We start from the raw sequence: 14,339 nt of genomic DNA on the forward strand, positions 1-14,339 counted from the left end.
TAGCTCAAATCCGGAATAAAAGCTAGTCAGCAAGAATTCCTGCCGACGTGGGAACCACCGGCTTTCCGAGTGCATTTCCGCAGCAGCGATGTCGGAGAGGGTGGGATGGGGGTCATCCCTCCAAGTGCACTTTGCTGTGTTTTGGCAGGTGTCCCTGGACCAGTACCAGACGGAAGAGGAAATCTACCAGCTGTCCTTGCAGCGGGAGCCCCGAAACAAGTCCACGGTAAGAGTGCCGGGCCTGCCGTGCTGTTTCCCGGAGGTGGCGAGCTTGTTTCCTCCGCCAGGTGGCCCTGAGCTTTGAACCCAGGCCTTGACCCTGGAACATGTGCTCCTTGCTGCGGAGCATCCCTTGGATGTGGCAGCTGGTCAAAGAGGAACCCAACATGAAAGCATTGTCTTTGCCCCCGTGTAAATTGCAGCCAGGGGTGGGAACAGCGTGAGAGGTGGGAGAGCCGGCCAGGGGGTCTGGTTTCCCCCTCAGTCCCAGAGATGCTGTGATGACTGAGTGGCAAGAGAGGGCACTCTGCACATGCTCGGAGACCCCCCTCTCCTCTGCTCATCCTCCTGTGTGGATCGGGGGCTTGGCGTGGAAAACCGGCTCTGTCGTTTGTCAAAATCTGCCCCAGGTTTCCTTTCCCCCTAGTCGTTTCCCTGCCGGTCCCACCCCTCCTTTTCTCATGGGATCATTCGGGCGTCCACGCTCCTATTTGACAGCTTCTGGCTTCCTTGAGAGCATCGCGAGTACTGGAGCAATGCTGAGCTTGTTCCTGGACTTCCGTTGGTTTATTTGCCGGGGGGGCAGGTCCCGGATGCTCCCGCTTTCTGCCTCTGTCGCGTTTTGCTCTCCGAGTGGTCCCTTGGGGGCCAGGGCTTGGGGGGCTCTGGGTGGCGGTGCCGACCCCCTCGCCTCCATGCTCCTCGGAGGAAATGCAGGCGGCGAATCACAACAAGTGCGTCAGTGGGGAGGGGAGGTTGCAGGGCTCGGCTGTGCGTCCCCCGCATCCGAAGACACGTGTCCGGGCTCGGATAGCTCTGGCACCGTGCGATTTTGCGAGTGTGTCGGCTGCCCCTCCACTGGTTCGCTCTCTGTTCCAGCCTTCCAGCCCCACGTCCTCCACGCCGCCCCCGCAGCCCGTCGTGATCGAGGAGTGGGCCTCGGTGCCCAAGCCCAAGCCGGACCAGGCAGTCGTGCGCAAGCACATCGAGAAGATGGTCGAGGTAGGAAGCAGATGGGGGAAGCGAGGGCCTGGCCCGCCGCGGCTTTTTCCCATTGGAATTCAACTCCCATCATCCCCTGCCATGCTGACATTCCACCCTCTGTGGGAACTTTCTGCACCTTCTGTGCCTCCATGTCCCCCTATTTTCCAAGCAAGCTGTGGGGAGTGATATAGCTGGGAAGGTGGGGAAGCCTCTATTCCTCCTCCCTCCCAATCCCCTTTCCTTTTGTGCCGTGACATTTAGTTGGCTGCTGCCCCTGCCGGTCAGTGCTGGCAGTCCTGTGCTAGATGGGTGGACAGCGAGGGTGGCAGGCAGCTTCCCATGATCTGAAGGTGGTAACATTGTTCTTCCCCCCTTTTGCCTTTCAGTCTGTCTTCCGAAACTTTGACGTCGATGGAGATGGACACATCTCCCAGGAAGAGTTTAAGATCATCCGGAATAACTTCCCATACCTGTGCAAATTTGGCGACCTAGATGAGAATCAGTGAGTACCTTGACTGCAAGCTTCTATTCTTGCTTATTTTATTGAAAACAGGCCCACCTTTGTCCTGCTTTTTATTTTGATTCCAAAACACTCAAGGGGGTTTCTGTTAAAAAACCAGAAGCAAGGGAAGGTTGCAAGCATGCTTGAATTCAGAGGGAAAAATTCGTGCAATCCCTAGCACATCCCACCATTTCTTTTCACAAGAGGAAATTAATTTTTCTTCTTTCAAAGTGATCCTGCAAAGCTTGCTGGGTGTGATTGCATCCTTGCTTAGGAGGTGGCTAGAAGAGGTTGCTTTGGTGAGAGTTCAGGCCTTGCACGAAGAAATTGTGTCGCCGTTGCACAATGTGAAAGGGAAGCGAAAGGGGATGGAGAGTCATTTTGAGTGAGCAGCTCTTCTGGGCATAGAAAGAGACACAATGAGCATCCAGTTAGGGGACAAGCTTGTGTGGGATGGAACAAAAGCAAAAGTGAGACAAGCATCCAGTTTCCGCTGAAGACAGCCTAGAAGCAGCTTAAATTAATAAAATAAAAAGATACTGAGGACTAGAACCTTGGAGTGGATATGGAGTTTGAGAAGCTGCTGCCGTGTCCTGAAGGGAGAATGGAGAACGTCTGGCCTGTGGGCCAGAGATTTATTAGTTACTGACTGAAAAAGGCCAGCCGTAGTTGAAAAGGCATTTCGCGTGGGTTAGATGGAGAGTTAACTGTGTTAAAATACAACACAACATATATGAAAGTTGCGAAAAGGTTTATTGGAAAAGAAACACAGGAGATCTCATGCGGCACTGTCGTTAACAACCAGGCGGGACAGCGACCTCGCTCAGGGAGGTGGGGCCCATCCGACCTTTCTCCCCCACTGCAGGCGAGGCTTTCCGAAACGTCCTTAGTGACCGTGGAGGCTTTTAAAAACCGAAATGCATCAGAGGATATTTTTGGGGTGGGACAGTCCTGGCCCTGCGACTGCCTTTCCAAAAAACCTCCTCGGCTGCTCTGGACGCGTGCTTTGAAAAGCCCCCTTTGGCGCTGCCTATGAAGCACGTCTCTAAAAAGCAGCCTTTGGAGGTTCCCGCTGCTGGAACAGACCCGGGTCGACAGCTGAGGCAAACCCTTTCCCAGCCTCGATCCTAAACCCCCGAAGGTCCTGCCGAAACCTCTACGAAACCCTTTCTCGTGTTTGCGCCCCAGGACAGTCCCGAGCAAAGATGCTTTGGACCAGCACCTGGGGGGGGCATTAAAGTCTGTTCCCCCCTGGACCTTCCGCACACAACTTTTCAATTTAGGGCCACGGGGGGTGGGGGGGGGAGAAGCATGTTCCCAACACATGGCCTGAATTGGGGGTGTGTGAGCGGAGCAATGCGGGAGCGGACGGGACGTTCTTCTGGCAGGCACAGATTGCAACCCCTGGGAGACGATCCAGGCATCCTGGCGCCCAGCCCAGCTTGCTCTTTGCGTCTCCCGGCCCTCCTCTGGGACCCTGAGCGGGCGGCAGGGGCTCCTTCCCGCCGCTGTAGACAAGCTGCTCCGGGCCTTATTTGGTGACTCGCCTTCTGACGGCCGGCCGGCCGTATCGTCGCCCAGAGACGTGTGGGAATTTCCTCTCGGTCGCGGGCCTTCCGGTGGCAGCAGCAAGTGCTCGTTGTGGTCTCCTGAAGCCTTTGATGGGCGAAGCCTGCACATCACACGCCTCCTCCTAACTGCAAAAGAAACGTTTCGCCTGGCGGGTGCCTCAAAGCGCGTTTTTGGCCCATGGGTTCACCGGCGGTTGCTCTGGGGGGAGAAGCACCCCCACATACCCTCCCAGTCCTGCCCGAAGGCTGCATTTCGGAGCCAAGCCTGTCTCCTGGTTCTGCAAAAGCCAAAAGGAAGGTCCCCGTTGCCTTTGTTGCGTCAGCACGATCAAAGTATACGGTTCTGAGTGCCTGAGGAGCAACTCGGGTCAGATGGCCAAAAACAGGCGCGGGAAGAGCGAGAAAGACGATGTGCTCGCATGGAGCCCCGATCGTGGTGGTGTGGAACCGGGTTCGTGAACACGGTCCCAGCCCGTTTTTCTTAGCAGCTCTGTGGACCGATCTCCCCGTCTCCCTGAGCTTAGCTGTGATCCTCATCACAGCTCTCCAGAAGTGGGTTTTCCCAAATCCAGTGCCTTGTTCCCAGCCGTCACGCAAAGTATTTTGGGATGGCTCGGTCTTGAATGGGCAACGGCATCCCAGGCGTGTCAGGATCAACACGGCGATTTTTAGACTCTCCTCATGGCTTTCGGTCTGTTCTCCAGGCCGATTTGAGAGGCTGGTGTTACGCTTAAAATGGGTCGGGTCCACAGAATCTCAGCGCGTGCTTGTGCTGCATCCGCCTGCCTGTATCCTTGTCGTCCTCCAGGGCCTCCTGCGGGAGCCCTGGCACAGGAAGCGCAGCCGGTGGCCACAAGACACAGCCTTGTAGGTGATGGCACCTTCTTTGTGGAATAAACTCCCCTAGGAAATTCACCTTGCACTAGGCCTCCTTTCAGCTCCAAGGCAAAGACCTCTCTTTCCCTTTCTAAACACATTCCAACCACCAAAACCATGCCAGGGCACCTCGTTTCTCTAACCCTAACCCTACCCTGGGGCATATCCCTAACCCTAATTTAGGGTGAAAGTTCCACTGAAAAGAGGGCAATTTTTAAAAAGCCTCCCTTGAGTAGCTTTTTCTGCGCATCTCAACGTTTCTGCCCATTCTAAACACATTCCAACCACCAAAACCATGCCAGGGCACCTCCTTTCTCTAACCCTAACCCAAGCTCCAAGGCAAAGACCTCTCTTTCCCCCATCATCTTGCAGAGGCCTAGTTCTAACGATTATGTCTGGGGTTCATTTAGGGATTATACGATGCTTCATTATTTTAAGTATTTTATTGCATTTTTAAATGTTTTAAAATGTCTCTTTGAAAGTGTAATCTGCCCAGAAAACATCAGCTTTTGGGAGGATTAGAGCTGTGAGAAATGAAATAAATAGCCACATTTTGAAGCTGCCCACAAAGCAGGGTCATTGTCATTAAGGCTGAAAGAACAGTCATAAGGAGCCCATCTGAAATGCAGCTGTTACCCAGATCCGTCCTTCCTTTAGGGGTGAAATGTAAGGTTTATTTTTTTTAATCTTTATTTTCTTAACATAAATACATAAAAGAGAATGCAAAACAAAGCAAACTAAAATGAACAGAGCAAGCTAAAATAAACAAAGTGAACAAAGTTGCCAAGGGAATTTTAAACAGCTTCTACATTCAACTCCCCAATGCATCTTTCTGTCTTTCAACGCTCTTTGAGAGTTGAACAAAAAGGAAATAATTAATCCATACAAACAACACATCTTCCCATTGCTTCAAATCTCCACTGCCTTTCCTTTTCTTTTCCAAACTCCGCTCGACTCCCTTTAGTCGTACCAAGCATAATAAAATTTCCATTTATTATTAAAGTCTTCCAACGGTCTTCTGTTTACATAGTTAGTTAACTTTGCCGCCCCAGCATATTCTGCTAGTCTGTTTCTTCATGCTTCAATTCTTGGGGGTTTCAGCGATGTGCTTCTTTAGTCAGTAGAAAGCAGAAGTGAAGAGAAACTGACAACTTTTAGAGAACCTGAAACTTGAATGCTATTTGTATGGCTTTGCAGCTGGCCCTGACCAGGTAACATCTGGAAATTCTCTTATTTTTTTGACCCAGTGTTTCCTCCGGCGCTGCTGAGACCTTGGTTCACTAGCTTGCAATGCATTTAGGTTCGCTCTGCAGAGCTCAAGGGGGCCTGTGGGACTTCTGGGGCGCTGGATCCCAGAAACGCCTGGCCACCACTAAACAGGCCCTGCTTGCTTGGACTGGTTTCGCATGCAGCAGGGATGGAGAGGGCTGGGTGGGTGGAGGCAGCCCTGAATTAGCCTGGTCCCTATCCAGCTGAGGGCTTTAAAGGCCGAAACTAGCATTTAAAAATCTGCTGGTGGGTAAGGAAGCCAGAGCACTTGGGCAGAGCAGTTTTATCAGGCTGTGAGTCTGTATTCCTCTTATCAGTGCGGTTTTCATGGTTCCTTTAATGCTTTTACGATTGCACTAATCACCTTTTTTTGTTTTCAGCCGGTGAAAAAATGGCCAGGCCAAGCCCACGTGTCCTTTTGGGAGTGAGGGCGGGAAGGGAGCATTTACGAGCAATCCATTAAATAAACTAGGCCTGGAGACAAACAGGGAGTCCCAGCCGGCTGTGATAGTTTCCCCCACAAGGGGGGAGATGCTGGAGCCGGTGCAGAAACTGTTCCAGCCCGGGGGCCAACGGCACGTTCTCAGGGGCCGCATTCTGCTGGTGGGCGGGGCCAAACCCAAAAGGGGCGGTCCCACAATGCCTGAAGCGCTTCCTGGCCGTGAGCAGGTCCTGGGGGACAGATGTGAGCCCAGGAGAGGGGGCGTGCGAAGGGAGCCGTCAAGGGAGCCAGGCGCGGCCTGTGGGGGTCGGGTGGCCCATGACGGGTGTGCGCCCCGTCTGTGAGGCAGGGGAAGGGCAGTTCCCGTGGATGAGTCTTGTCCCTGAGTATGTGCCTCTCTGACCCACAGAGACGGCTGCATCAGTCGCGAAGAGATGATCTCCTACTTCATGAAGTCCAGCGCGGAGCTCAACGGCAAGATGGGCTTCATCCACAGCTTCCACGACACCACGTTCCTGCGGCCCGTGGCTTGCCGGCACTGCAAGGGCCTGGTGAGGCGAGCTCCGCGTTTCTGTGTGTTTTCCGGCCCCTTTCCCCCTTTACTGGGCTCAGCTCTATGACATCCCACCATCAAGGACTGAGTCTGGGTTGAATGCGGGTTGTTGTTGAACCATGGGTTATCGTGTGGTCTGAACCCACTTGTGCTAACAAACCATGGCTTTGTATGTATGTATGTATGTATGTGGGGCATTTCTATCCCATCCTATACAAATGTCTCAGGACTGTGACAAATGTCTCATGGTTATTCTTAACCACAAATAACCCATGAAGAGAACCCCTGATTGGTTGTTGGGTTATGAACCGTGGCTTGTTACTCAGCTGGATTCAGACCATATGATAAACCACAGTTCAACAACCCACAGCCAATCCATGCCCTACCCTCGAGTCTGTGTTACTCTGTTTTCAGAACCCCGTGACTTTCTTTTTCTAAATTCCTTTTGACCTTTCCAGTTCTGCTGGTAGTTTGGGGCAGATTGTTCTGAGGGCAAGCCGGGGTGGAAATGATCGAATGTAGTGCACCGAAGATGCAGGTTTTTTAAAAAAAATGCCAGGAGCTCTGGTGTAAATTTGGGGGGTTTTATTTTAATTAAAAATAGGGCCCTGTCAGGCTTGAACTCAGTAATTTTGCAAAAAACTGACTTCAGCCTGGAGCTGAGGAGGGCTGCATGTGGGGCTGTAAAGGTGGGGTATTAGGGTGTGATTAAGCATGTGTGGGGTTTTCTGCGGTAAACGATGCCGGAACGAGAGTTGCTGATCAGCAGCTGGGTGTGGGAGCAGAGCTGGCAGGAAGAGGCTATGACAGGCCTCTTTGTCCTGTTTAAAGTCTGCGGCTTTCGACGGGGACCATCCTATGCCTGTTTAGACAGAAAAAAGTCCCACAGCGAAAGATCTCTGGGCCAAACCCAGCATGTCTCGTGAGGGGCAAGAAAGACCCGTTCCTAAAACCCCATAGAAGCTGCTGCAGCCTCGACCAGCCTTGCCTGCCCTGGCTTGCTGGGGAAGCCGACCCTGTGGGATGTTTTTCTGTCAAAACCCGCAGAAGATTTAGCCCTAAATCAACAAATAACCGAGGTTTTTCCTATTTCTGTTCTTCCCCATTTGTCTGGGTTTCTAGGTCAGGCGTGATTTTCTGGTCATCCTGAAGTTTTGCAAATCGGATCGCGTAGGTTTGGTTTCCGGGTCTTGCGATTTGAACAGCCACGAGGCCTTAGTATAGTCATTTTGGGTGACATTCAAGGCCACTTCCGGCCTTTTTCCTCTTCTGCTTGCACAGGTGCGCACGCTATGAAAGCTCTGCAGGTCTCTTTGTCTTACCAAAGAAGAGATCTGTGTAGTTCTGAGTTTGCAACCCTGCTTTCCCAGTAAAGGTGGTTCAGTGAGCAAAATTCCCCAGGTCACCCTGATTTTTCTTTCTTTCTTTCTTTCTTTCTTTCTTTCTTTCTTTCTTTCTTTCTTTCTTTCTTTCTTTCTTTCTTTGTGGTCAACCTCTTTATTTTGATGAGGATGAGGATGATGTTGATGATGCAGCATCTAAAAACAGAAGGAAAACAACAAGATTTCTCTCTCTCTCTCTAGATCTTGGGACTCTACAAGAAGGGGCTAAAATGCCGGGGTAAGTGGAGAGGCGGGTCAGAGCTTGGTGTCCGTACGGGGTGCAACATGCAAGCCACGGGGCATGGACAGAAGGCAGAATATCTTTGGAAAGCAGAGTGCAGATCCAGGCTCGTGCCCAGAGGCATTTTCTGTGGCCTTGCGCTGGGAAGCTTTTCCAGCCCACGGGCTGAACTCAGTCATGGCAGACAAGCGCCGCAGGCAAGCGGATCGTGGGCAGAAACACCCCAAATGCCGGCCTGGATTAGCTCCCTGCCGCTAGGAAACCCCCCGAGGAGGCGCTTCTTGGTCCTTTTAGGATGGGTGGAAAGCTACGCAAAAGCTGGGAAATCCGGGTTGGAAGTGGGGCAGGGGAACGGGGGTTGGCCGTGGGGGGACCCCAGGTCGGTAGTCCCTAGACCTGCATCGCCCAGCCCTATTTTACAGCCACCGGCCAGCCCAAATCAGGCTTTTTGGGGGGCGGGGTGCCAGAGGCCGGCCTTGCAAGAGAAGGAGCGGGGCGAGGGCCCACGCAGTAACGCTCTTCCACGCTTCGTGCAGCGTGCAGTGTGAGCTGCCACAAGCAGTGCCGGGACCTCCTCTCCGTCGAGTGCCGCAAGCGCACCAAGAGCGTCAGCCTGGACGGCCCCGCGGCGCTGCCGGCCCGCTCCTTCAGCTTCTCCCTGCCGCGGCCCGGGCGGTCCTCCCTGAGGCACTCAGGTACGGACGGAGCGGCTCCTCCCGGCGGGGGCATCGCAGGCATGGATCTGGACACCGATGCCGAGACCGTGCGCCGCGATAAGACCGGCGGGGCGCCTTGACGTTTCACAGCCCGGGCCTCCCGTCCGAATCACAACCCTAGCTCACTTGCGCCCCACCCCAGAGGGCCCCCTTCGGCTTTCTCCCTCCCCACACCTCTCACTTCCCCTCGAAGGAAAATTGCCCCCTTGCATAAGAAGCAGAGCGACTCAGAAGCGGTCTTTGGGTCATCTAGTCTGACCCCTGGCTCCGCTCATGCCGTGTCCACCGAGTGCCATGCCCAAGCACAGAAAGGTTTGGACAGGTACCTGGTAAAACCGAGCTCAGAAGACGGGCTTTCAAGAGGATTCTTTCCTGTTGATTCAAGATTAACTGTCCTGTGTGTGTGTTGGGGGGTATTTTTGGTGGGGGGGTCTTCCCGAAACCTGGGAGGGGAGGTTGAGCCCTTCCTTTCCCAGCTGCAGAGCAATTCAGCCAAGAAAGGAATAGAAATGGGAAAGAGGGGAGAGGTTAAACCTAACCTAACCCAAACCCTCGTCCTCCCTTCCCCTTACTACCCCCCCCCCCCGCTCTGCACTTCCACTCTCGGTTGTCACGGGAGCTTCCCAGAGCTCGAGTTGTTTTTCAGACCCTCTGCGCCCCAGCCCCTTCCCCTGCCCACAGAGCCGCACCCTGCGCCGGAAACCAACTTCCCTCCCAGATAAACAGCTCGGCCCAGTTTTGCTTCCTGCCACGTGCCTCTCGGATCAACAACTTTCAGAAGGGGGGCGCTTCCTGCGCCAGGCAAGCCCGGCGTGTTTGCACTGGGCGTGGGGGGAATCGCACTGCAGCCCCCCAGGCCACTGCCTTGAGATTTCCGTTCCGCCGCTGCTGCAAACAAACCAGCACTGTGCCCCGACGCACCAGGTGCTGCTTCGCTTCGAAGCAGGCGAGGTTTCGCGGCGGGTGGTGACGAAGCCAACCTCCCGCCTCGCAGGATCAGCGGGGAAGGAAAGCGCTTTTGACACCAAGGTGCCTTGCAGGCCTCTGAACTTGCCTCCCAAAGCGTCCCCACGCCCATTCAGCAAAATGTTTCCTGATCAACCTCAAGCGCCACAACATCTCCCCCTGGTGTTGCAAGACTTCCCGTGCCAGAGAGTTTTTTGGACCGACTGCTCCGCACGGACGCAGATTTTGGCTCCTTTGGCCCGTGGCGTCTCTGGGCACTCAAACGGTTCGGTTCCCGAACCGGCAGGTCACAATCTTGCCCACAATTTGCATACGCTGCTTGACATCAAGGAATTTTGATCAAATGACTCGGGTGTTTCGCCTTCACGGGCGGCCTGTTAATTCTCATCCAAATAAAAAGGAATGCTTGAAGGAGTCTTTAAAAAAGCATTTCTGTCCGCATTCAACGGATGCTCACATCCATGCTGGTCTCTTTGCAGAAATCCAGGAGGAAGAGATGCAGGCTGTGGAAGATGGGGTCTTTGATGTACACCTATGAGGCCGATGCGCAGGGCTAGCCTGAAATTCAGGCACCAGGTGACTGTTGCCAAGGTTTTCCTTTCCCTTCCTGGTCTTGAGTGGAGCCGGCTGGAGCGGGGGGTCAGACTAGATGGCCCAGGAGGCCCCTTCTGACTTGCTCTGCTTCTGTGTTTCTGTGAAAGGGTGGTGGTGCTGAGCTTGTGGCAGCATGTGAGGGAAGAAGGCCTGGTGTTTTTGCATTGAGCAACTTCCAGGCTAGGCTTCACTGGGAACAGAGAATCGAAGGGCCAAGACCTTGCGGCTCGTGGCAGCTGCTCTTCCTCCTCGGTGCCGCCCCACCCGGACCATCGGGTTCGGTTCTGGTCACGTTACTTCAAAAAGGCTATTTTTGAGTTGGAAAAAGGGCAGCAAAAATGATTCGGGGCTGGAGCAGCAGCTTAGAAAAAGGCGAGGCGTGTTCAGGGGTGGAGGAGACAGAGGGAGGCCTTTTCTCCCTCTCCCAGGACTCTGGAACCCGGGTTCTTCCCACGAAGTGAATTGGCGAGAAGGTTGGGACAGAGAAAAGGAAGTACTTTCTGCAATGAACAGTGGAACTGACGCTTGCAGCGACTGGAAGCGGTGCTGGTCGCCAGTCCGGATGGCTTGGAAAGGGGGCGAGGCAGAGGCCGAGGGAGGAGGCGCTCTGGCTGGCGGCCCTGCTGGCCACGTGCACCTCCTTCCCCAGAAGCGGCCGGCCTGCACGTGCCCGCGGCCGAGGGGCCGGGAGGCGGAGGCTGCCGTTCTTCCCGCAGCGACCCCGGTGCCTCGGAAAGGACGGGAATGGAGGCGAGGCGGCGGCGCAAGCCGAGGTTTGCACGGGTGCGGAAGCAAAGCGAGACGACGGCAAAGCAAAATGACCCCCGTGCACAGAGATGGCCCAGAAATGACCCCGGGCACGGTCGCTCTGCCCTTCCAGTTCTCTTTCTCGGGACGTGGTATTCCGCTGTCGGCGGCAGGGCAGGCCGTGGCTGGGCGCTTGCAAACGCCCCTCAACCCGGCAGGGCTCACTGGTTGGCCCCACTGCAAGGGGCGCTTTGCCCCCCTCTCGCCCTGGCCCAGACCCAGTGGGAGGAGGAGGAGTTGAGGGTCATGAGAAAGCCGACTCTCTGGCTCACTGCTCCGAAACCTGGCGCTTGCATTAAGAGCCGCTTGCCTCTGAGCAGGGGGTAGCATACCATCATGAGGACTAGGAACCACGGGAATGTGTTTATTTCGCTCTTAAAACCATCGCAGTGGACAGCCTCATACGGAGCTGGTTATGGGAGTCGTGCACCCAGCTCGTCCTGACTCTCCAAACCTCCATCCCAATGGATCGCTCCAGGCTCCGATTTTATGAGAGCAGGAAGAGGACCCCCAACTTCTCCCCCACCACTTTCTCCACAGCAAACCTCACTTATACCCCTGGATCGGTGGTGGTGAACCCGTGGCACGCGAGCCCAGGCGCCCCAGCATCGCCCCGGCCACCGAGCATCAGATAGCAGCGCACGTCGGGGCCATGCGCACGCTCGGAAAGGAGCGATGCCGCCACGAGCGGCCACTGGTCCGAGCTTCTGCATGGCTGGTCATTGCGCTGCCCAGGATGTGTATATAATTGCTCGGACCGGCTGGGAGTTGTATTTCTGAACTAAAACCTCAGTATTTAGGTTTTGTCGCAGGGTTGGCACATTGCGATGGATCAGTGGGCTTTGGACTGCAGTCTGGGCCCTCGGTCTCGAAAAGGTTCACCGCCACTGGCCTAGATCCGCCGCCTCCCTTCCCCGGCTCGGAGCTCCAGGCAGCTCCGTGTTTCCTCCGCCTGGAGGCCCTGCAGCCCCTGGATCATTGTGGCAGCTTGTTTCCGGGCCCCGTGAGCCCGGCCAGGTCCGCTGGGAAGAGTGGGGACCAGAACCGTGCGCACAGTCCAGGTGGGGTGGGACCATCGAGTCCTCTGATGATGGAAGAGCAGAGGGGGGAGAGGCCCCCGTGGGCCGTGGTGGGCGGGGCTAGAGGCAAAGGGGCGGGGCTGAGAGTGCTTCGTGTTGGGAGGGGCCGGATTTTCTTCAGCCTGAGCTCCAGGGTGGAGGAACGATGGGTGGGCGGGCACCCGCGGGGGTGGGCGGGGTTGAGGGCAAAGGGGCGTGGCCAGCTTCTTGAACCCACCCCCTCATTGTGCTTTGCCTTTGCAGAACCTTTCGTCCCTCCTTGAGCTTTCCCTCTTCAAATCCTCCACCATGTTCCAGGGCCTCACAGCGCCTCCCCTCGCGAGCGGAACATGACTTGCTGGTGGGCAGAGAGACGGTCCCTCCTTCCAGACGCCGCCTTTGCTCCTGCAACTTCCAAGACTTGGGGCGACGTGTTCCCTGGCCGGGCACGAGGGGTGGAGGTTCTCTCTCCGGTGATGTGTGTATATTTGTATCAAGAACTGGATTTCGAGGTGTAATACTCATTCTAATAAAAGCAACACACTCTGCCTGTCCGTCTTTTCAGTCCTTTCAATGGCCCACTGAACTCTCGTAGGGTTTTTTTCCTGGGATGAAGGAGCATTGATTCTTATTTCAGGAGCCAAGTTCTCCCTTGCACTCATTTCCTCCTCTCTTTTTTGCATGCTGGGTTATTTCCCTGCTTCTTTTCCGGGGCCCATTTAACTTCACTTTTCCTGGTTGTTCCTTGGGTCTTTAACAGGTGGGAATTCAACAGGCAAAGATCTCCTTCTCAAAAAGTGAATGTACTTTATGTTCAAATTGCAGACGCTTTAGGAAAGGGGTGTTAGTCTTTTTAGATGCGGAGCGAAAATTGCATAAAGGTAGGGGAACTTCTGCCAAAAATTGAAATAAAAAAATAAAAAAAATACCACGGGGACTAGAGGCTTGCTTTTTTATCAAGGTGGGGGCTGTAGGCTCAGGGATAGAGTCCCTACTCTGCAACCCGCCGAGGCCTTAAGCGGCCGAGCGCGATGCGGAGGCTGCATTCCCGCGCCTGGCGGACCCCCCCAAAAGCAGCGCCGGTCCGTTAACGGGCTCCCGAGAAGCGGCGCCTGCAATGCACAGGAGTGGCCACACGAGGGCAGCCGACTCACCGCTGGGACCGTGGCCGGGCTGCACTTCACGGCAATGGCCACACGAGGGCGCCCGCGTCACAGCGCCGACTCCTACAGCGGCCGCAAGGAATTGGCCCCCGCCGGCCACCGTACTTTCTGACACCTGCGGCGGACGGTCCGTCCCGGCTTCGCCAGCACAGCTACGGCGGCCTGCGCGGGCCAAACCTGCGCGGCAGCGCCCGCGCTCCCCGCAGCGCGCTGGAGCGCCCTCCTGTGGCCAGTCCCGCCCAGTGCAGCCTCCGGAGACTTGACACTTGTATCAAGAACTGGATTCCCAAGTGTAATAATCATTCTGATAAAAGCAGCACGCTCTGCCTGTCCGTCTTTTCCGTCCTTTCAATGGCCCACTGTGCTGTGCTGGCGGGCCCGGGGGGGCTCCTTAGCTGGGACGGGGGGGGCTCGTGCGGGGAAGCGGGACGGCCCGTCCGCCGCAGGTGTCAGAAAGTACGGTGGCCGGCGGGGGCCAATTCCTTGCGGCCGCTGTAGGAGTCGGCGCTGTGACGCGGGCGCCCTCGTGTGGCCATTGCCGTGAAGTGCAGCCCGGCCACGGTCCCAGCGGTGAGTCGGCTGCCCTCGTGTGGCCACTCCTGTGCATTGCAGGCGCCGCTTCTCGGGAGCCCGTTAACGGACCGGCGCTGCTTTTGGGGGGTCCGCCAGGCGCGGGAATGCAGCCTCCGCATCGCGCTCGGCCGCTTAAGGCCTCGGCGGGTTGCAGAGTAGGGACTCTATCCCTGAGCCTACAGCCCCCACCTTGATAAAAAAGCAAGCCTCTAGTCCCCGTGGTATTTTTTTTATTTTTTTATTTCAATTTTTGGCAGAAGTTCCCCTACCTTTATGCAATTTTCGCTCCGCATCTAAAAAGACTAACACCCCTTTCCTAAAGCGTCTGCAATTTGAACATAAAGTACATTCACTTTTTGAGAAGGAGATCTTTGCCTGTTGAATTCCCACCTGTTAAAGACCCAAGGAACAACCAGGAAAAGT

General features: G+C 55.3%; 1 protein-coding gene across 4 annotated transcripts in view; it reads left to right on the top strand.

The window, feature by feature from the left end:
- Positions 1-12,730, top strand: part of RASGRP2 (RAS guanyl releasing protein 2) — a 30,935-nt gene extending 18,205 nt beyond the window's left edge. For all 4 annotated transcript variants that reach the window (XM_044448508.1, XM_044448510.1, XM_044448507.1 and 1 more), the window contains 8 exons: positions 149-226; positions 1,099-1,221; positions 1,590-1,705; positions 6,273-6,414; positions 8,000-8,036; positions 8,576-8,734; positions 10,201-10,297; positions 12,445-12,730. In XM_044448508.1, the coding sequence (XP_044304443.1) occupies positions 149-226; positions 1,099-1,221; positions 1,590-1,705; positions 6,273-6,414; positions 8,000-8,036; positions 8,576-8,734; positions 10,201-10,259 (714 nt within the window). In that variant the 3' untranslated portion in view covers positions 10,260-10,297; positions 12,445-12,730. The remainder of the gene's footprint in view (positions 1-148; positions 227-1,098; positions 1,222-1,589; positions 1,706-6,272; positions 6,415-7,999; positions 8,037-8,575; positions 8,735-10,200; positions 10,298-12,444) is intronic.
- The last annotated feature ends 1,609 nt before the right edge of the window (positions 12,731-14,339 follow it).

This window comes from Varanus komodoensis, unplaced genomic scaffold, assembly GCF_004798865.1.
Source record: "Varanus komodoensis strain SLA01 unplaced genomic scaffold, ASM479886v1 scaffold55, whole genome shotgun sequence".
In the NCBI taxonomy this organism is placed as follows: domain Eukaryota; kingdom Metazoa; phylum Chordata; class Lepidosauria; order Squamata; family Varanidae; genus Varanus; species Varanus komodoensis.